Here is a 23,689-nt window from a genome sequence, read left to right as displayed (position 1 = left end):
TTCATGCGTCGGCGCGTGAGCCTATCTCCAATCAATTTTTGAGTTGTTTCTTTTTCTGTTGGGGTCGCCGGTCTATTCTAACTCCAACCACTTGCTCCTTTCCAGATTCCGACAATTATTTTGAGATTCCGACCGCCGGAACCCTAATTCCGGCGACATAATTTTTTTTTTTGGGGATTTTTTTTTTCAAAAATTCAAATCTGGTTCTTGGAATTTTTAAGTCAAATTCCCAAGATATCTTTTGGGCATGATTTTTTTTTTTTTGCTCCAAAAATACTGAAATTGGAAGTTCAAGTCCTATGATTAAATCTGAGCCCTTAATAACAAGATCAAAAAATCAAATGTCACAGTCCATGACGAATCGATGAGGGGAAGGTCATTTGGAAGACCTCGTCCTAGGTGTAGTTATTGTAAAAGGCTTGGACATACTCGTGGCATATGTTATTCTAGACCTAAGTGTAGTTATTGTAATAGGCTTGGACATACTCGTGGAATATGTTATTCTTTGCATGGTCGACCAACTAAAAATGCTCATATTGCTCTGTCTAACACCACAGGTGATCAACGGGTGTATTTATCTAACAAGGAATATAATGAGTATCTTCAGTATCAAGCAAGTAAGAATATATTTCTACTAATAGCCTCAACTACACAAGCTCCAACCTTTGGATCATGGGTTGTGGACTCAGGTGCTTTTGATCATATGGTGATAAATCACTTTTGTCTGATATTGTTTATTCGCAATCTCTTCCAGCTATTACTTCAGCTAATGGAATTCGAACAGCGCCAAAAGGAGTTGGACAAGTCAAACCCCTATCTTCTGTCACTCTAGACTCTGTTCTTTATGTTCCTGGTTGTCCTTTTAATCTTGTATCTGTTAGTCGTTTGACACGTGCCCTTGATTGTAGTATAACTTTTTTTATGATTCTTTTCTAATACAGGACCGCAAAACGGGACAGACAATTGGCATAGGACATGAATCACAAGGCCTTTACTATCTTACCGCTTCAATTTCCTTCACAGTATGCTCCGCTACAGATCCTCCCAACCTTATTCACAAACGTTTGGGACATCCTAGCCTATCCAAGCTACAAAAGATAGTGTCTAGTTTGTCTAGCCTATCCACATTAGATTGTGAGTCGTGTCAACTTGGGAAACACACCTGTGCTACATTTTCACGTAGTATTGAAAGTCGCTGAGTCTATTTGCTCATTAGTTCATTCCGATATTTGGGGTCCTAGTAGAGTCGGTTCACCGTTAGGATTTCGTTACTTTATTACTTTCATCGATGATTTTTCAAGATGTACTTAGGTTTACTTAATGAAAGATCGTTCCGAGTTATTCTCTATATTTCAAAGTTTTTGTGCTGAAATACAAAATCAATTTGGTGTTTCTATTCGTGCTTTTCGTAGTGATAATGCCTTAGAATACTTATCCTCCCATTTTCAGGAGTTTATATGACTCATCAAGGAATCATTCACCAAACATCATATCCATACACCCCTCAGCAGAACAGTATAGCAGAAAGAAAAAATAGGCATCTCATTGAGACTGCTCACACTCTTCCCATTGAATCCCATGTTCCATTGCGTTTTTGGGGTGATGCGGTCCTCACATCTTGCTATCTCATTAACAGAATGCCATCATCTTCGATCCAGAATAAGATTCCCCATTCCATACTATTTCCTCAATCATATCTCTACTCTATCACCCCTCGTGTTTTTGGGAGCACGTGTTTTGTTCATGACTTAGCCCCAGGAAAAGATAAATTAGCCCCTCGTGCTCTCAAATGTGTCTTCCTTAATTACTCTCGAGTTCAAAAAGGGTATCGATGCTATTCACCTGATCTGGGTTGCTACCTTATGTCCGCTGATGTCACATTCTTTGAATCTCAACCTTACTATACATCTTCTGATCATCTTAATATCTCTGAGGTTTTACCCATATCTCCAGTCTTACCTACACCAATCTTTGAGGAATCTACGATTACTTCTCCATCTCCAACTACAGTGCCACCACTTTTGACTTATCACCGGCGCCCACGTCCAGTATCAGTCCTAGATGATTCATGTCCTGCGCCTGACGCTTCCCCTCCTGCGGACCTGCTTCTTCCTAGTCAATCCGTTGCACTTCAAAAAGGTATAAGATCCACTCGTAATGCTAACCCACATTATACTTTCTTGAGTTATCACCGTTTGTCATCACCCCATTATGCTTTTGTATCATCTTTGTCCTCTATTTCTATTCCTAAGACTACAGGTGAAGCACTTTCCCATTCAGGATGGAAACAGGCTATGATTGATGAGATGTCTGCTTTACATATGAGTGGAACTTGGGAGCTTGTTTCCCTTCTTGCAGGTAAATCTACTGTTGGTTGTCGTTAGGTTTATACAGTCAAAGTTGGTCCAGATGGTCAGGTTGATCGGCTGAAGGCTCGCCTTGTTGCCAAAGGATATACACAGATATGTGGGCTTGATTATAGTGACACGTTCTCTCCCATGGCTAAAATAGCATCGGTCCATCTTTTTCTCTCTATAGCTGTCGTTCGTCATTGGCCTCTTTATCAATTGGACATTAAGAATGTTTTTCTGCATGGTGATCTTGAGGAAGAAGTTTATATGGAGCAACCACCTGGTTTTGTTGCTCAGGGGAGTCTAGTAGCCTTGTATGTCGATTGCGCAAGTCACTTTATGGTTTGAAACAATCCCCTCAAGCCTGGTTCGAAAAGTTTAGCACAGTTATTCAGGAGTTTGGCATGATTCGTAGTGGATCTGATCATTCAGTGTTTTATCGTCATTCTAAACCAAATCTGTGTATTTATTTGGTGGTTTATGTCGACGATATTGTTATTACAGACAATGATCAAAATGGTATCACTAACTTGAAGCAACATCTCTTTCAGCATTTTCAGACTAAAGACCTTGGCAGATTGAAATACTTTCTAGGGATTGAGGTTGCTCAGTCCAGCTCAAGTATTGTTATTTCTCAACGCAAGTATGCTTTAGACATTCTTGAGGAAACAAGAATAATGGAATGTCGACCTATTGACATCCTATGGATCCAAATGCTAAACTTCTGTCAGGACAAGGGGAGCCACTCAGTGATCCTGGAAGGTATAGGCAGTTGGTTGGAAAGTTGAATTATCTCACAGTGACTAGACCTGACATCTTTTTTCCTATGAGTGTTATAAGTTAGTTTATTGACTTCCCCCTGTGATAGTCATTGGGATGCAGTTGTTCAGATTTTGCGATATATAAAGTCATCTCCAGGTAAAGAACTACTCTTCGCGGATCGAAGTCATGAGCATATCATTGGATATACAGATGTTGATTGGGCAGGATCACCCTCTGATAGACGTTCTACATCTAGATATTGTGTTTTAGTATGAGGTAATTTGGTATCCTGGAAGAGTAAGAAACTGAGTGTGGTTGCTTGATCTAGTGCCGAAGCAGAGTATCGAGCAATGGCTGCAGCAACTTGCGAGCTGGTTTGGATCAAGCAATTGCTGAGAGAATTAAAATTTGGAGAAACTGGTAAGATGGAACTTGTATGTGATAATCAGGCAGCCCTTCATATTGAATCTAATCCAGTGTTCCATTAGAGGACCAAGCACATAGAGATTGATTGTCACTTTGTCTGAGAAAAGATACTCTCGGGATATATTGTTACAAAATTTGTGAAGTCAAGTGATCAACTTGCGGATATCTTCACCAAGTCCCTCACCAGTCCTCGTATTAATTACATTTGTGACAAGCTTGGTACATATGACTAGTATGCACCAGGTTGAGGGGGAGTGTTAGAATAAGAATAGGAATAGCATATTGAATTCTACTTGAAAAGGGATTGTAATGTAGTGTCCTATTAGGAATAGGATTGGAATGTAGTGTCTATAAATAACGTCTCAATGTAATAATTTAGAGACAACAATTCAATAATATTTTTTCTCCTATATTTCTCACAGGTAGTTCAAGGGTATTTTTGTCCTTTTACCCTTATTTAAAATTGGGTAAAACCTATCAATGGCCCCCTTATGTTGGCACCAATTTTCACTTAGACACTTCAAGTAGACCGTGTTCATTTTAAATGGATACCAACACCCATATTTGTGTTTAAAATGGATAAGGTCTACTTGAGGTGTCTAAGTGAAAGTTGGTGCCAAGATAAGGGGGCCGCTAATGGGTTCCGCCTTTAAACAATGCTTTTTATATGTGTTAGAGCGACCTTCTTTGTAGGGAGAGCATTTTTGAGTTTCTTGGCTAGCAAGTGCACGTTTGGGGAAAAAACAAAACAAAGGCAAACATGTCTCATGTTTTAATAGTTTTAGGGTACTTTTGGTAATTCTCCCTTTATTATTTAGAGTTTTCTCCTAATAATAGAGCCTAAGGATATTATGCACACGTTTAACAATTTGGTGCTTGTGCTATAACACTAAGGAAACGAGCCAAAATCACCCATTGTATTACCATATTTAACAACATCATAGCAAAAGAACTTTAAAATTGGCTTTTGACTCTAAAAATGATGATTGAGTCCCATTGTCTACTCTCTTCCACACACACAAATTCGCCAACCACGGTCCTATAATGAGAGACATAATTAAAGCATAAAATTTCCTACTCTTGAATATTGTAGAGATAAATCTTTATATTGCAACGAAAGAATGGAAATACAGATATTGAAATAGGAATGTTTCTCCTTTCTTTACAACAAGGAAACTTAGAAGGAGGGAGGTTCTAGGTTACTACTACAAACAACAACAAAAAAAGACACAGTTCTTGCATAGTCCTAATGGACTACTATTCCCCTTGTGTTAGCACCTTCGCACATTGTGCATGCTCTTTTTTACCAAGGTGGCAAATGTAATTTGACATTTCTCAAAATGTACTCTCTACCTAAGCCTTTTGGTCAGTATCACTTAATCAATTCCCACGTCCTCGAAAAGAACATTGTCCTCAATGTTCAAGTCAAGAACAGTGTTACTAGCACGTTCTCCGCCAATTGTCTCCTTACTATCCCTAAAAAAATCATCTTTTTTTATGAAACAAAATAAGAAATTTGCTAATTTTTTCAAGTTACTTATGAGTTATGAGAAAGTTACGGAGCTCTTCAAAAAGCTAGAATTTTAAGAAGGTTGTTGCTGACGTTAAAATAAAAACAGAAGTTTCATAATTACGAGATCAAATCTTTCACTTGAGTGATTGGAAATACCATAGAGCCCTATCTCAAGAGATCCAAAAAAGAAATTCCAATAGATTTGTTTAAACATTTATAGAGAAATGCACCTAGAATTTACTCAAAAAGCACAATTGTCCTAACTATCCACATGGTAGTTCCTCTGGCATGATTATAAAAACTCATTATATAATAAAACATCAAAACAATGCTTTCAGCTATTCCAACTGCGAAATGATTGAACACTTTTCCAGGTTCATTCGTTCTTATGTACCATGATCTTTTCAAGAATCTTTAAAGTGCCAAGTTTAACTTGTCGAGGAAACTTGGGAATGAAAGACATATTCCACAACTTGACTCTGGTACCGAAATGTCAAAATGTCAGACAAGCCATCATCCATCTTAAGCCTCCACTCTGCAACCCCAACTACTGCTATAATAATTATAATATCAAACTGTGCAAATATCACCATAGTTTCATCAAGCCACATTGAGTATTACAATCCATGAGTAATAGCTAGTTCAACATGTAGGAATAATTATTCAAAAACTTTCATAGCATCTCTAAGACTTGAAAGGTTCTTTGGTAAATTGATGCTCTTAGCAACTCCTTCACAAGCAATGATCCTCGGAATTGAACTACAAGTTGATTTTGTCGCTTCAAGTGTTCTCATAGATACGATTAGATCCCATGAATTGATATGGAATCCAAAGTGTATCACCAGTGTTAAAGAAATTCTCCAAGTGACCAATGTTAACTAGATTGTGTATGTTCCTTGGTATTGAAATTCTCATCCATGTTATGCTAAACCTTTTAACCAAGCTACAATAAATGACAGAAAAATGAAAAGGGCTTCCCTTGCCCCCTTTCACAATGTAATTAGGTTTGGGAAACATAGATCGCAACTAAGCACTGTTGTAGCTATATAGCCAGTAAAATTGCCAATGGTCCAGCTGACAATGCACCCAAACATTTATTTAGCTCCACGGAAAGTCATGCCCTTGGCATGAATTTAGAAACAACCACCAACATCATAAATGGATCCAAGTACATCTTTACCTTCTGATCAGTGTTTTTTGGAAGCACGAAATGCAAAAAAGCGACAAGAGCCTACCTCGCTTAAAGAGTTAAGCAAAGCGCTCGCTTCATTGAAGTGAAGTGTAATCCTTAGAGAAAGTCAAAATTAACTTTGCACAAATAAATAAAATAACTAACTAAACAGAAACTCAACAAAAACAATACTCCCTCCATCCTATTTATGTGACCCACTTTCCTTTTCCGTTTATCCCAAAAAGAATATCACCTTTCCTTATTTGGTAACTATTTAAAGGTGTAATTCCTCTTTTACCCTTATTGGTCCCACTTAATCCCTTGTTTTTTTACTTTTCTAGAAAGGACAATTTGGTAAATTTCATAAAGTTTTTACTTATTTCTTAAACTCCATGCCCGATCAAAAGTTGACACAGACGAAGGAAGTATCTATTAGCAAATCTTTTCATCAAACTTCACCCAAAAAAAAAAAAAAAATCATCAAGTAACTAATAATTTTCCATGGGAGGGGCTAAATTGAGACCAAATTTTTAGAGCCTCAAAACTAAATTTGAAACCGAAACAAATAACTAAAAAAAGAAATAAAGATACTATAAATAAACTGTCGTTACCATTATTCAAACTGAAAAGTATTGATAAAATACTATTAAAAAGTTTTTACATGAACCGACTTTGTACTATCAAACCAACTGAAAAGAGTTTTTATTTAAATAACATTTCAAAAGTATTTAATAAATAAACAGAATTTTGAAAAAAGTTTTTATTTAAATAACATTTCAAAAGTATTTAATAAATAAACAGAATTTTACTCTTAAACAAACTGGAAAAAGTACAACAACATAAGCAATGTAATCCAAAAAGTGGGGTCTGGAGGGAATGGCCCGTACGCAGCCTTACCCCCTACCTTGTGAAGGTAGAGGTTTCTGATAGACCCTTGGCCCAAAAAAAAATTCTTTACATAAAAAACTTAAAATTACTAATAAACTGATTTTTACTATTAATCAAACTGAAAAGTATTTATTTAACTATTAAATAGGCAACAAAATAAACTGATTTTGTACTACCAAAACCAACTGGCACAAAAACTTATTTTATTAAATAATATTAAAAAGAATCTAACTTTTACTCTTAAGCAAATTGAAAAAGGTTCTAATATAAGTACTATTAAAGAAATATTAATAAACTATTTTTTTTACTATTTAAACAAACTGAAAGAAAAATAAAATCTTCATAAAAGACCCACCAGCAATGGCAGCAGTCAGCAAAGAAGATGCAGCCACAACAGCAAAATCAAGAAGAAAATCACAAAAAAGGGTAGTGAAGCAATAATACCATATAGCAGAAAAGCAGTGCAGGAGAAGATAGAATGAGAAGAAAGAAGAACAAAGAAAGAAGCTTACCGCAAGTTTGAAGAAGAAACAGCAGAACCTAGCAGACAACAACAAGCAAAAAATATTCCTTCTTTTCTTCTGAAAAGACGAATTTTTACGAGAAAATTAAGAAAGTGACCGCTTCAGGGCTTCATGACTTCACGCTCGCTTCACGCTTCTCTGACTAAAGCGGCTCCCTCTTCAACATCACTTCGCTTCACATTGAAGAGGCTATACCCTCGCTTCACGTCACTGCGTTAAGCAGCGAAGCACTTGCTTTTCACAACATTGCTGCTCATGGAAAACAAGTTGGCAACCATATGACCGAAAAGACAACACGGTCAAGAAACACTCATAATTATCAGCAAACAGAACTTCCAATGGGTGGCCATAACTGTATAACGTTTCCCCAAGGAAACTCACAGTCCCTAATCAATAACAAAGGATTGACATGCAGTATTCTAAGAAGTTGATCTGCCAAAACAAACACTTCTTGCTCTTATAGTACCCGTCAATTTTGCCACCATCATTTTAAAAGCAATCCACCAAGCCGCAAAACTTGATCTTCCATAATGAAAATCCATCAGTTAGCACAAAAAACATTATTCCCCTAAGGACTGAAAAGGATAGATCGCCTTCTTAGCCAATGCCATTCTCTTCTACTTCATTGTTTGGGAGATTGTATCGCCGAATCAATGCATCAAGAACACAATGGAGTTAACTACATACGCCTAACAACCGAAAGGAACCAGAAAAGATTTCGTAATTACAATTTGTCTCTGGGAACTGTCATCAAACACAGGCCTCTAAATCAAAATCAATTTTTTTTTTTTGGAGAAAGGTAACATTAAATCAAAATCAATTTCAGCAAGAAAGATTTTTACTTCAGATTTCCAAGGCCATAACTTGAAAAGAATGTGCTGTGTCACACAATCTCTTCATCCTAAGATATCAGAAGAAACATTGTAGAAAAGTCTACCGATAAAACGACCCTATTTGAACTAGGGTTAAAAGGAATATGAAATAATAAATGTTAAGTAGAAATAATTGTAGGTAACATACTATATCCACACACATTATTATACTCGGGCATTAGATTGAACAGATTGCAAGCAACTCTAGTTTTCTCAAATTCCAAGCATTGTTCCATGTAAGTGTTGACAAGAAAATTACCCAAATCGGGCTCTCTAATGCAACCAAGGAGCATGGAATCAAAATCTACCTTAAGAACGGAAAATGGAAATAATAGACAGATCTACAAGGCCCTCTATTTCAGAAACTGTATTTTAGGATCATTAGGGAAGGATCGATTCACATGGCGATATATTATATAAATTCAACTCGTTAACGGGAAGCGGAAATCATAGAATTCAATTGAAGAGAGAACTCCGATCTCTTCAGCTCACTTATGGGGGGCTAAAACCTTAGAGTTCAAATGGACGAACGAGCTTCGATCTCTTGTTTTTAGCTAAAATACGTCTTCATACATCCACAACAATACTCCCCTCATGATGAAAGAGATTGTCCTCAAGCTCCAATTTCAGAGCAGTCATCAAAAACTTCCTGAATCATCCGATCCCAGCCCTAGCCAACTTTTCTTGAATCCAACATTGATAAATTTCATCCGTTCCACTTTGCCGAAGTGTGACTAATTCGTCCACTAAGCTGCTACTTTCACCAGGTTCAAATTGCCGAAAACATCTCTTAAATTTTTCCCAACTCATTGGGCCCTTTTCGCGTTTAAGATGATAATACCAAAATCGTGTTTCTCCCAACATGTGAAACCTAGCCACTCCAACCTTTTTTGCTTCCGTTGTATGTTAATTTTCAAGAAATCGATCACAACTATGTGCCTAAATTAATGGGTCGTTGGTGTCGTCATAAGTAGGAAAATCCATCTTTGCATACCTTGGTACTGTTGAATGGGAATTACCACTTGTTGGACGATACTGAACGGCCTACTAAATAGGGGATGTATTGCCTTTAGTAGCAGGAATTGTTGATTTGCCTGTCGTTAGGGTGTTACTCGACTCAGGTCTGTGTGGTTGTTGGTTCTGTGGAGCCAATTCCAAAGTTAGACAGTTGTTCTTGGATGACTTGGACAATTCTTTTACCGAAAGGTTGTTCCATTGCTGCACTTTTAGAGTAAGGGTTTCTGTTATCGCACGTTCTTCCTAGAATCTGGAATTGATCTCATCAACCATTGTGTTAGGCTCTGTTACCAAAATATTAGGATCTTTAAGAAAGGGTCGATTCACACGGTGATATATATAAAAAATCAACTCGTAAAAGAGAGAGGTTGAAACCTTAGAGTTCAATGAAAGAGAACTTTGATCTCTTCAACTCGTTTAAGGGAGCTTGACACCTTAGAGTTCAATGGAAGAAAGAACTCTGATCTCTCTCTTTTTGCTAAAATATATCTTCACATATCCACAACATGTATCCCCATTGGCAACAAGAAAAGGTTGTCTATCACGATTTTCTGTCATGATCCTGTATTAATCAGTTGCAATGAATTTCTCTCCCTGCCAATGTTTTGGAAAGCAAGAAACAATAAAAAACGAGAGTGTGCTTCACTGAGGCGAGTAGCGAAGCCCTCAACTTTTTAAAGTGAAGCGCCAATTAACACCAAAAAAAATATTAATTTTGCATATATAAATAATGAAAAACTCAATAGCAATAACAATATTAGCAAATATTTACAGAAAAAAAGAACTAAGTTATTATGCTTAAATTGTACACAAAAATTGAAACAAAAAAATGCAAGATCTATAACTGTCTGCATGGAGAAGGAAGAAATCCAGAAACAGGAGACGAAAAACGAAGGAGAAGAATGAAGAAGAAAGAAACTATGGAAAACAGAGGAGAAAAAACAAAGAAGTTGTTGGAAAGCAGAGGAGAAAGAACAAAGAAGAAGAAAAGGGAAGTGCCTAAACAAAACAACTTAGCTTTTGTGACTTGCGCCTATACATGGGTCTGAGAATGACCAACCCCCCCCCCTAGATGTGTGTTTTTAAGTCTATTTAAAAAATAACACCTCTCGTTGCACAACACCTCTCACCTCTCTATTGCTTTTCCCATCGCATAACACCTCAAGCCAACAGAGTGACAACCTCCTACTTTGCCTCACGCTTTAAGCACGGACCTATTGAATCTCATCTTGTTAAGGATTGTAAAAGAACAATTGATCATCAAGGTTGGACAGCATATGTAATAAAGTGAAGCTTTGAAAATAGATTTTCAACACAATAGGTACGTGGGATTCCAAGGCAGACACTTTGAATAACAGCTCTTGTATGTGACTATGGACCAAGTCTATGAGGTTGTGCATAATGGAAGTAGAGGACAATGCAATGTTGATGTGTCCGAACATACAAGGGCACTTCTCTTGATTTGCCATAATCAGGTCCAAAATGGTACTAAATTGATTGCAGAACATGGTAGAACATTAAAACGCATTGAGTACAAGTAGTAACAACATCAATTTAATGATAAAGCTTCCGTTGCAATAGGGGAATGGAATACAGACATTGAATGAGAAATCCTTCTCCTTTCGGCTAATGTCATTCATAACAGACATTCTTAAGTTTTACCCATCTTATGGAAGTTGTTTTATAAAGAATCAGGAGAGAGACTAGCTGCAAAAATGTGTGAAATCCCATCAATAAATGAATTCCTCCAGAACAACTACTTTCTGTGAGTATCACGCCCAAAAGAGAAGGCTCGAAAGGCACCCGATCGAGCCAATCCTTGCATTCGTATTATTCAAGGGTTTAAAAGTTGTACAAGCTCAAGCTTGCCTCTTTTTCTTTTTTCTCTTTTCTGATAGAGCAAAATTGCCTGTTACTAACATCTATACTACTAACTATACAAATAAATCGGTTAAGACCAGAAAAAAATCTTAAAGTGACCAATCTACAACATCTATGTTACTAAATATGCAATAAATTGGATAAAACCAGAACCAAAAAACTTACAGACATCCATCTACACCTCAATGCTACATCTCGAACAGTCTTGTCTTTTAACTGCATAGCAATTTTTGCATACCTAGATATGTTGCTCTCTGTTGCATATCTGCAAAAGTAAAGTTCCTATCTTCATTTAACCGTTTATGAGAATAGAAGTCAGCTATGATACAAATTACCAAGAATGTACAGTTAGGATAAGTGATGTTGTTTAGCAATGCATGCAGCAAATTCAGGCAAATACTGATAAACCAACAGAAAGAGTTGTCATTTCGGCTGAAATGCATGGTACAGTTAACCATAACAAGGACACTCGATATTCTTTTTGGGATAAATGTGATGTACGGGCCAGCTTGGGGTACCTCGACTAATGTCACGGGATACGTGCCAACCTCCCACCAGTAACAAGTATCACAACTATCAGGTATCAACAACTATCACAACTATCATCTCTCAGGTAACTCTGTCCACCAAATGAATTATCAAGGCTAAAATAGATGGAAAGCAATCACCTAGTATTTTTGTTTCTACTGAAATTTGAACGTGACCTCATGGTGCTCAACCCACTTCATTGACCACTAGGCTACACCCTTGGATTTCATATTTGTAATAACTAATAAGCCTTCATCAAAATCTTTAAACAGGAAAGACTAAGCAAAGCAGGAGATGATAGTTGTTCATCTAGAAAGAGAACAATAGTTAACGAGAACAAGAATTCTCAAGCCATCTGATTCTATAGCAAGCACTGATAATATATTTCCAAGTTGATTGGGTGATACAACGAGGTGCCATTGTCATTATAGATACTTCTAAGATAATGAAATGAATTACAACCAGCAGAATACAATATACAAGAGGGGAAGACATAATTATTTGTCATAGAAAATTGATTAATCCATCGAATTAGTTTACAACTTGTCTATTATTCAAAAGAGACACATCCACCACCCAATGGTTCCTAGGCAGAAAATTTCAAGATACAGGAAGTGTTATTTTCAACAATCAAAATCCAAGAATAAAAGTTCAGAAATGGTAAAACATGAAAAAGGGAGGAAGGATTTATACAGACTTGGCGAGCAATTCTTCGAGGAGGGATTGTTCGTCGGGAGTCCAATCAACAGAAAGGCCTGGATTGTGTCGTAGAGCTGCCTGTGTGGGTCCAACCACAGAGTTTTCGGGAACGGAGAGACCATTACTGGTGGCGCCATTCCCATTGCTGGTGCCTTCTTGACCACTATTATTACCCGCCGGAGGGTTCGCGCTCGCAGCCATCAAATTAGAAACAACTGCAGATTCAACTACAAGGAGTGGATATAGATAAGCTGAATCTGTTGCGTACAAGGAGTTTGGAACCAGGAAGCCAGAAGAAACGCCGACCGAAATTTTAGAGAGAGGAGAAAATCTGTACGGAACAGTTTCTAAATGATTTGGGTACTGATTGACTTGGATAAAGATTGGAATCTTTTTGGATTAGATAGTTGTTTGTTTAAACGAAAAGGGTTAATTAAGTATTTTTATATTTTAAGCTTTTACTTCTCCGCTCACGAGGCTGCGATATTTTAGCAAGTATATTTCATTTTGGGACTAATGCACATCAGATCCTTTGTTATTTGTAAATGATGATAGAAATCCTCACAAATTTTCAACATATTCTCTTTAAAACTAATTTTATTATTTTGTGTTGTCCATGTAGCGAATGGCTCTTTAGAGGCTAAACAAAAAATAATAGCAAAATTAAAAAGCAATAAATATAAGATTTTACATAAAAAATTTCTCCTACGAGAGTCTAAAGACCATGGTTCCTCTCTCAAGTTACCGCTAAATTTGAGTTTGTAAGTTTTAAGAAACTAACAATTATAGCACCTAGAGAACTAATCACTATAGCACATGTTTTCCCCCTGCGATATGTTTTTGTTGTGGCCTAACTTCCTCTACAACTCTACCTAGTTGTTGGTTCTTACAGCTCAAAACAACACTTAATACGAATCAACTAAAAAAAGTAAGAGGTTATAGTGAATCGAACTTCAAACAACAAGCAGTGTTATGAATGTGTTTTGATAGGAATATGTTTTTTGTTGTTTAGTTATTCTTACAATAAAAAGAATACTTAATATTAAGATCTTGATCTTACTCGATCTTTGTGATGAGCCTATTTTATTGTATACAAATAAAGAAATTTGTTTTGTTGTAGTATATTATTATGAACACTACCAGTCCTTTGTTGAGACTTGTGAAGGACTTGGATCTTGCATGTGCTGTTATGTTTTGCTACTTATTTGTTAATCATCAAAATTACATGTTATTAACCTTACACTTGTAGCATTATAGCTCATTGTTCTTAGCTTAATAGTTATCTTTTATTTTTATGATGACAAATTCATACCAAGAACATAACATGTCATGTAGTTGCATGAGCTCTTACCTACATACTTTCTCATAAGAACCAACTTTATATTGTATCATTGTGACTTAACAAACTTTAAGCTCTTAGATAAATCTTTCATGGGACCAAGCTTTCACTCATTGCAATGCAATAAGTGGCTAGGTTATGTGAACTTGATCATATCTATATCATTTTTACACAAGGATCAGACTCAATTATAACTCTGCTTAGGAATCTGATTGTTCCAACAACTATTCCAATATAAGTAGACTAAGCACTAAATTCTTTCCTCTTTAATTATCATCAAAGTTATGTGGTTTTATCACGGTTTTCAAAGTTATGTTATTATTCATTATCTTCCCCTAATGACACTGCGAAAAACGAAAAGTATTTTTATTCAGTAGTAATTAAAACAACATAATTACTTTACAATAAAACCATCTTCATTAGAACATAAAACAAGTTACATATTGCATCATACCAACAAAATAATTAGAAACAGGCTTGAGAACACTTTTAATTAGAGATTCGAATAGGTAACATTCCCAAATAAGGTTTTAGAAGGTACCCAAAATAGTAATGGTCATATGATAGACATAAGAGGAGCAGACTTTAGAAAATATGTTCTTTGGATAAAGACATGGGAATATTAGCTAGGGTTTTACTAAGTCTTAATTGTAACACTTCGCTCTATAACTATGTTAACCTTTAGCTTCTCACATTCAACCCTTCGGATAATGTTCTCCATGGTCACTTTCTCTTTTTCCTCATTTGTAGTTAGATCAGACATTAACTGAATGATCAAACTATTATTTTAGCACCTTGTTCTTTGGGTACAAAGTCACACTCATATAGAGTAGTTTTATTAAAAGTGAGTTAGATGGAACCCATAAAGTAGAGAATATGTTCCTTCTGCAACTCTACACATATGTTTGATCATCATATATGGTATATTAATCTTAACATTTTAATTCAGTGCTTCCACTACCATTGTATCTAAACAATTACCTTTGTTCCTTCTTTTTGATCTTAGGAAACTCACTCATTTATAAGCTCAAACATAAACTTGTAAAGGGATTTTATTCCACCTTTAAGAAAAATTCTTGATTCACTACTTTCTTTTTCTTGAGTGAACTTATTTATTAAGTTCAATCCACTTTTAGTAGGTCTAAACTCCATTCATTTTTTTCACAATCACAAAAGTCTCTGAAAATTAGTCCTACAATGACCGCTAGGTCTTTGTAGTAAAAGAAACATTGATTTCTTTTATAGTGCGCCTGGTTGTGTATTCATTCTGAAATCTGAATTTTTCATAGAATTAAGTCGTTTCATTCTCAGCAAAGGATTATCACCAATAAAGAGAGTTGTCCATTGTTGAAACTTTATTTTAGGTCTGAATTATTTCATCTCGGGTTATACAGTCACTGACGAATCAAATATTTTACCCCTCAACACTTTGTCAAGCCTCTTTTTCTACTTTCGAACTTCTGCCTCTTTTAGGAAAAAACTCTTCAACATTAGTCTCTTCTATTTATTTTGAAACTTTCTTTCTCTTTCTAAGTTTTATGATGGGAGATTTTTTTTCTTCTCCCATATTTCTCTACCTTCCTCTCCTCTTTAATCACTTAGTATCACAATAATATCATTATTACACATATTAGCATTACCTTAGTTTACTCTCTTCTTTTATTTGTTGGATTTTAAGCCATAATCAATAATTGTCTTTTCTTTGCTTTTAATTCTTCTAACTATGAAGTTATAAGGAGGAACTACAAACATTTTTTTCATGGACTTCTTATTTTTCCTTTATTATTCCCCCTTCATAAAAATTATTAGTTCTCTGCCAATGTCAATTTTTCACATTCAGTTTCCTCACCTTCAAAACCTAGTTTTTGTGACTTAGTGTTTTTCTTAACATTTACGTCTAGAGAACCTGGTTCTTTGACAGCTAATATTTTCATATCTTTTAAAAATGTATTCTAATTTCTTAATTATTGATTCTTATTTTTTTCTTATTATTGCCTCAACAACAACGTATTCATGCTTATCTTTCCTTTTATTTGTATTTCCCATTTTTTGACCTCCCTTATTAACTAATTTCTTAATTGGCTCTAGTTCTATTTGAGTTTTATCATTAGTTTGTATCTTAAAGAATTATTCATACTCATTTGACCCTTTTTCTTATTATGATGCATATCACATATTCTAATTGATTTTTTTACGATCCTTAGCATTAGATTTGAGATTTTTTAACTCAATGAATTGTTCAAGGTTTATATGATTCTCTTTTATGAATGGTTGGGCTTTTTGGGTGGGAGGGTTTATAGGATTTTAATAAGCAAAATTTATCTTTTTGATCTGTGGGAGAGTGGTTTGGAGTAATGTAACCATCGTAATGATCAGTTAAGAGAATTTTATCTTTTATAGTAAGCTTTTAGTGAATTTGTTTTGGTTTAAAAAATTGCAGTAGGAACTTTTTCTGTGCCCCCTTGATTTTAAAAGAGTGTAGGAACTTAGCATTTATATTTTACTAAATGCTAAGTGCACCTGGTTGTCAAGAGGACTTTGGTTATTATTGTGTTCCTTCAATCTTCAGAACTTCTCAGGTTCTTTTTGTATTTTTTTGTTTATAAGGTGAATCTTTTTTCTGTGTTTTACCATACTCATATTTTGATCAGCCCTTAGTGAGAGAATTTTTATCACGACCCACCTAGGTCATGACCGATGCTCGATAAGCACATACCAAGCAAGTTAACCAAGTTCACACTAAAAATTTGGTAGAGTTTCTTTTGTATTGGGATCAATCCATAAATTTAAACATGTCAAAATTTAGTAACAAAAAAATCAACATATTAAGTCTAAAAATACCATTATAATCAAAAGTTGATTACTTCCATAAAACTTTAGAAGGTCCAAGTCACACCTTTAATAATACAAGCCAAAATCAAATTTATAAGATCGGACTCAAGAATAAAACTCTGAGATTTAACTAAAATAATATACTCCTTAATCTAAAGAAAATAATGACCCACATAAAGCAAGTGTAGGGCTTACTAGATCCGTCGTCAACTATATCTATCACCTTGTCAAGTCAAATGGTCACCCTCGATTAAGTTATTGAAAAGAAAAAAAAGGAGTGGGGTCAGTCTCACAGACTGAGTGAGTAATAATATCAACCATAGCATTTTACCTAGGACAAACATATATAAAAAATTACGCAGTTTATAGATCATCAAAAATAGCTTGATTCAATCAGGTTGGCAATTCATGTATGAAAACTATATTCAAGTTGTTTAAATAATCACATTATTAATGAAAACTATATTTGAGTTGTTTAAATAATTACATTATTATTTATTAGGAGAATCCTACACTAGTATCAAGTTTAGTTTCTCACATTACCAATTTTCCATAGCCGTCTGACTATCCCATTGATCTTAGGCATATTTATACACCTAAGTGTCATTATCTACGCACGTGTAGCTTAGTTTTGAGGATAACTTAGCATGTGTATGTATGAATTTAGTCATTATTGGGTAAAATAGTGCTAAGAATCATTTTGATATGGTTTTTAGTGTTACTGACCCAAAATCAAGAGTCAAAATAGCTAAGGAAAGATTAGACGAGATAACTAGTTCAACCGGGCTAAGCTATTATATGGTTTTAAGGTGCTTTGTGTGTTGTATGGTCTAATTCTTATTATTATATGTTGTAGCAGTCTTTTGGAGTTTCTTTAGGTAATAAAGGAAGTTTCATATGAGCTATAAGTAATAATGGAACACGAGCAAGCTTTGACGGAATCTAAGAGACAAAGTCACACAAAATTGTGCCTAGTTAAAGCACCCTCCCAGTTGTGCTACCCATATCTATCTATCATAAATGCGCCACCCCATACTCTTGATGAAGATACTAGTTTAGATCTGCCCTCAACCCCATGTCACACCCATCAATACTATGCCAAGGCCTCTACGTCGCACACCCTATAGAATCGGGCAGAAGTTGGTTCCCAGTCCTAGTTTGAGTAGAAAACATGTGGTGCTTGTACCTAATTTTTATGGGGCTTGGATTGGATGAATTGAAGGCTATACAAGCATCTAAAAACTCTATAAAGAAGTTTGTAACACTTTGGGGCAGCCCACAACATAAAATCACAACACACACCACCCAAAACCGACTAAAACTTGGTTCTCTATGTTGTTTAAGTTGAGGGTAAAGTAGTCAATGCATATATTTTATATAGTACAGTTGATACATGACTTTTAGGGCTATATAAGAAGTACTTATCCATATTTACAAGCATATTTTTTAGGATACACGATTTGGGTAGGAAAAGCAGACATCAAGGATCTCAAACTAGGGTTCTTTCTTCTTATAATTTTATTTTATGAACTCATCTACGGTGATTCTTTGTGCTATATATTGTTTTGATGATGAGCAGCTGGCAACAAGGGACTAGGTCCCTGGATCTTCAAGGCTAAAGTAGATATGGCACGTGCCTGCATAGTTTTGTCATCTAGTATAATAAATAGCACAGGTGTTGCTTGTACTATTTAGGACACCTGGTGAAATTGCATTTTAACCCTATTCATTACTCTACTATAAAAGGAAAATGATGCTTCTCAATTGGTATTTTTTGTAAATCAAAAAGCTGAAGAAAGAAAAAGGCAAAACCTTAATGTTCAACATTTCTCAAGATTTAATTTCTTGTGTGTGCTAAACTAGCAAGTGTTATTAAGTCCAGCTTGAGTCTATAACAGAATTATTCATCCTATAAGAGTAATGTTATTTTCTTTTTTTGCTTTGAGAGTGATTATGTAAAGTTGCATAAGCTTGATACTAATTAGAGTTAATCAGTTTTGAGGGAGTCTTGACAGAGTTGTCAAAGTGAGCTTGTTATAGTGTTATTACAAGCAGAAGGAGCCTAGAGTTAGGTTCAAATTCGATTCTGTAATCAAGAGGTTGATTATAGTGAAATTTTGAAAGCTTGTGAGGGCAAGCCGTGGTTTTTCATTCCTTGAGCAAGGAGGTTTCCACGTTATATTCGGTGTTCTTTACATTTTTTGCACTGTGTTGTGTTCCTGGTTAATTTACTATTTTATTGCATGTGACTAATTTTGATAGACCTAGTCCCTCACAGTGTGGTCCAATCCCCAAGGTTTCAACAATTGGTATTAGAGTAGGAAAACTCTAAAAGGTTCATACCTAGAGTTATTTGGTTAGCATGGATGCTCCACCTAACCTGGACGAAGGGCAATCTACCACTAGTCTACTTAGATTTAATGGGCAGTACTATGGGTGGTTGGAAACCAGGATGTTTGACTTCATTATGGATGAAGATAGTAAGCTGATGGATATAATACTTGATGGTCCTCATATTCCAGTTAAAGAAGTCAAAGAACGAGAAATAACAAGAATGGTTGTTAAAAGTAAGAGAGAGTATGATGATGAAGACAGAAAGAAGATTGAAAAAAATTACAAGGCCAAGAAATTGCTAGTTTATGGCTTAGGGCCTGATGAATACAACAGGATTTCTGCATGTAAAAATGCTAAGAAACCTAGGATTGCTTGAAAATAGCTCATGAAGGGACAACTGATGCGAACCTTTACCATGAAAGAAAGAGAGACAATATAGAAAATCCATATAAGATTCATCTCCATCACAAATGAGCTACATTGCTTAGGAGAAGTGATTTCATTGTATAAGCAAGTGAGGAATATTCTTGGGGAGCAAAGTAGATTTTATTACTAAGGCAAGGAATCTGAAAACTCTCACTATGGATGAGCTTATTGGTAATTTAAAGACACATGAACTCAAGAAGTAGTAAGAACAAGAGAAGAGAGAAGAAAAAAGGGAAAAATCTCTGACACTGAAGGCATCAAAATCCGACTTTAATAAAGAAGAAACTGATGTTGCTTAGTTGGCAAAAAGAATTGTTAGAGCTATGAGGAAAAGTGGCCTATTTCAAAGAAGTGGAAGTATCAGCAAAGAGAGAGGCACTATGGAGGTTTGTCGCAAATGTGGAAGTCCTGAGCATTTCATTAAGGATTATCCAATGCATAAAATAGGCTATCAGGAATATCTTAAGACTGGAGGTGACAAAGGAAAGAACAGAGACCTGGTCCCTGTAAAATCAAGCAAAAGGGCTACAATTGATTTTGTAGTTAAGCAAGCCTTGGATGTCTGGGGGGATTCCTTCAGTGAATCTGAGAAAGATGAGAAACATAAAGATATTTCTATGATGGCAGTGGAGGATGAGAAAGTAACCTTTGATTCCTTATTTACTTTTATGGCATGCACTAAAGATGAAGAAGAAAATAAGGTAATAATTCCTGACATTAAAGAAAACTTAGAAAACTACTCTGTTTGAAAGATAAAAAATCTTGCAAATGTGCTGATTGATTCTATGTGTGAAATGACTACAAAAAAAATTGCTCTAGAAGAAAAGGTAGAAAGTCAAGAGCTTGAGTTAATTGTATTAACTCTCCAAATATCTAAAACTGAGGAACATGTTACTAAGTTAAAATCTAAAAATTCGGATTTAGTAAGTCAGCTAGAGAAAAAAATTATGCTTGTGATAAAGAGAAAAATAATGCTTTAGAAGAAAAAATAGAAGATCAGGAGCTTGAGTTGATAGCTTTGACTGTCTAGATATCTGAAACTGAGGAACAAGTTGCTAAGTTGAAATCTGAAAATCTGAGCTTGGTGAGTCAACTTGAGAAAGTAGTTGATTCAAATGGTAAAGAGAAGAAAGAAGCCTCAAAGTTTCATATCGAGCTTGGAAAAAAATTGAAGGATTCCCAAAAGTATCTCATTACTGCACTCCACAAGAATGAGGAGTTAGAAAGAGACCTAGTCTATTTGAGGGAAAAACTTAAAAAATCCCTACAATAGACTTCATCTTTACAGATCCTTTCTAACTTAACTGGTCAAGGAGTTAATACTGGTAAAGGCGTTGGGTATCAGTACAAAACTCAATCACCTGGGTCACATGGCAAGGTGGTTCACGATATGAGATACAAAGTCCATAAACCTTTATGCACTCACTATGGAAGAGATGAACACATAAAGGAAAACTGTCAAAGTTGGAATGGAGCAAGAATGATTAATGTTAGATATATCCAGCAAGGGAATACCTATCAAAAAGGTTTCAGACCTTTGAAAAATATAAAGAAGCTCTTATTACCTCGATGGGCAAAGAAGGATTTGATCACACCTTTATTCTCCTACTGGGAACTTTAACTCAAGTGGGTTCCCTGTAACACCCCGAATCTGGTACCCGAAATGCTACATGGTGCTCATGACCCCGAAGAACCATAAGCTAACCCATGACTGATATCTGTACCTATATACTGCATAATATACTGAATAATATGGAAATATGAACTGAAAGGCCATAAAATTCACATAACAGAAGTAAAACCTAACATCTAAACGGGGTATGTAATACCCAAAACAACTGAAATAACTGTCTGAACATAATAGTTTAAAAAACCTCTAACTGACTGAACTGTCTGAGTAAAGAGTTGATGGGACATGTACCCAACTAACTCCAACTAATAAAATAATTAATGAGATAAAAGGGAAATAATCATGTCCTCGAAGGATGAGTACTCACTACTAACTCTGACTGCTGATATCGGGAATCTACTGATGCTCTGGAGCTCATGTGTCTGAACCTATGGTATAAGAAACCATAGCACAAATGTGTCAGTACTTTGAATGTACTGGTATGCATATGAGGTAGGCTGAATGCATGGGGTTCATATGCATGAACAATACTGGCTAATTGACTAATATGAATGTGAGAATACATGCATGCATACATAGTAACTATATCTGAAATCATGATAACACAAGTATGCTAATGACTAACGTGACCAATGACTGAATTCTGATAACTGATAAAATGAGTGACTATATCTGACAATCCTGAATCTGATGGAACTAGCTGAGTTCTGTATTGTATCTGAGTTGACTGTATCTGACAGTTCTGAATTATGAAAAACTATCTGAGTTCTTTTACTGAGACTGATACTGAGACTGTGGGAGGTAGTCATCTAATCGGTATGCCTCAAAGGATGCATTATAGCTGAATTGGGGTCCAATTTATTCCCTGATTGGAAGGGTGTTAATACCGCGCCACTGGTAAGAACAACATATGGGTGACCCTAATATACTAGGTAACTCTAGTGAGAACGGTGGGAACACTCATATAGCAGGTTAAGCCACCTCATATACCCTCATATAGCAGGCTATGATGTCTCAACCTATGCTGGCTACATAGTTCTGGAACACACGGATTGCTTCTAAAAATCACATCCTCATATAACAGGTGAGTTCCCACCCTTGGGTTCGCTCAGTGCTAATTTCTACTCCCATCTGAATAGATACTGAACATGATTTACTGAACTGAACATGGACTGAGTTACTCACTTCCGTTGACTGACAGAATACTATTGACATCTGACAACTAAATGAGTTCATGAGATCATGGAGATTTCCTGAGTCATAAGTTTGTCTGAAGTCTAAGAATTATAGCTTGAATGAGAGTATTGCGGAAACATGACATGGATCTAGGCACACAACTAATATTTTGGGTACAAGTACCCCCAGGACTCGATAGAAGGAAACTGACAAAACATGACTTACTTGAACACATCACTAACTTCATAATCCATAATATATTTACTATAGCATTTATCAAATATGTGATCTGCATAAACTTATCCATACATGGGTATTTTATGATATCATGCAAGTTGGGCTTTTTTCTTCATCTAGACATTCAATCAAACACATGGTAGGCGTAGTATTGGTAAACAACATTATACAACAATTAAACATCATGATTCAATTCTAATTTCATCATTCAAGGGTTTAAACATAGATTTATATAGATCTACATCTCTACTAATCAAATCCTCATAAAATTTATCCCCCAACATGGAATAAAATTCAATTACTCATTATCAACATGAACAAGAGCAGCCCAATCATGAAATTCATAAAGGAAATCCATAAACTTAAACTTTGAAAAGAGATTCTTGGGCTTCATGGACGAAAGGAGTCCATGAATGAGCACTATGCATACCTGGGTTGAGTTTCTTAAAGTTCTTGAACTTGAAGAATTTGAATCTCTTAGTCCTTGAGGAAGATTTAGATTTTGTACTTAGTAGGCATCATCGGCTGATTGAGCTCAAATATAATATAAAAACAATATAAAGTAAGACAATAATCTTAAAGTCAAGTGATAGGATCGAACCTAAATCTGCTTTGATACCACTGTAACAATATCTATACTACTAAAGCCATAACATGACATACTATCTCAATATACTCCATAATCGCCATAACAACTGAGTATCATTTCGAAAGTGTAAATCCATATGCATAATAGCAAAGCATCTACTTGCCATAATCATCATCAACCATCTTTAGAACTTAAACACAAGAACTTACCATGACGTCCCATGTCGCCGAGAAGTACACGAAAGAGAGCACAACAAAGAACTAATCACGACGTCCCATACAACCATAGAGTACATAAAAGAATATCAAATAAGAACTCATCACGATGTCCCATACCACCAGAGAGTACACTAAAAGATTACAACCATTAATATAATAAAGCACAACTATTCCATCAATTGATCCAAACTGCGGGTAGCTTAATCCCGCCATGGCTCATTACAGAAATCTACTTCCAAATACCCATACCGTAATTTAACTTAAAGAAAGCAACAT

At 35.6% G+C, this 23,689-nt stretch overlaps 1 protein-coding gene and 1 long non-coding RNA gene across 3 annotated transcripts in view; both read right to left on the bottom strand.

Moving 5' to 3' along the window:
- The window catches only part of LOC107842393, a 64,187-nt gene extending 51,010 nt beyond the window's left edge, over positions 1 to 13,177 (bottom strand). Inside the window, exons 1-2 of one of the 2 annotated variants that reach the window (XR_001665732.2) lie at positions 12,631 to 13,140; positions 11,571 to 11,670 (exon numbers count right to left, since the gene is read on the bottom strand). Coding sequence is in view for 1 of the 2 variants with exons in the window: in XM_016686216.2 (XP_016541702.1) it covers positions 11,571 to 11,670; positions 12,631 to 12,833 (303 nt within the window). In the remaining variant the exon portion in view is untranslated. Of the gene's footprint in view, positions 1 to 11,570; positions 11,671 to 12,630 lie in introns of both variants that reach the window. The other variant, XM_016686216.2, reaches the window with a different exon arrangement.
- Positions 9,502 to 11,564, bottom strand: LOC124887359. The gene is made up of 2 exons (XR_007044947.1): positions 9,900 to 11,564; positions 9,502 to 9,808 (listed from the first exon to the last, which is right to left on the bottom strand). It is a non-coding gene; the product is annotated as an uncharacterized LOC124887359 (long non-coding RNA).
- Positions 13,178 to 23,689: the final 10,512 nt, after the last annotated feature.

This window comes from Capsicum annuum, chromosome 9, assembly GCF_002878395.1.
Source record: "Capsicum annuum cultivar UCD-10X-F1 chromosome 9, UCD10Xv1.1, whole genome shotgun sequence".
Lineage (NCBI taxonomy): Eukaryota > Viridiplantae > Streptophyta > Magnoliopsida > Solanales > Solanaceae > Capsicum > Capsicum annuum.
The sequence above is the reverse complement of the archived record's forward strand: the minus strand, read 5'-3'. Positions and strand labels throughout refer to the sequence as shown.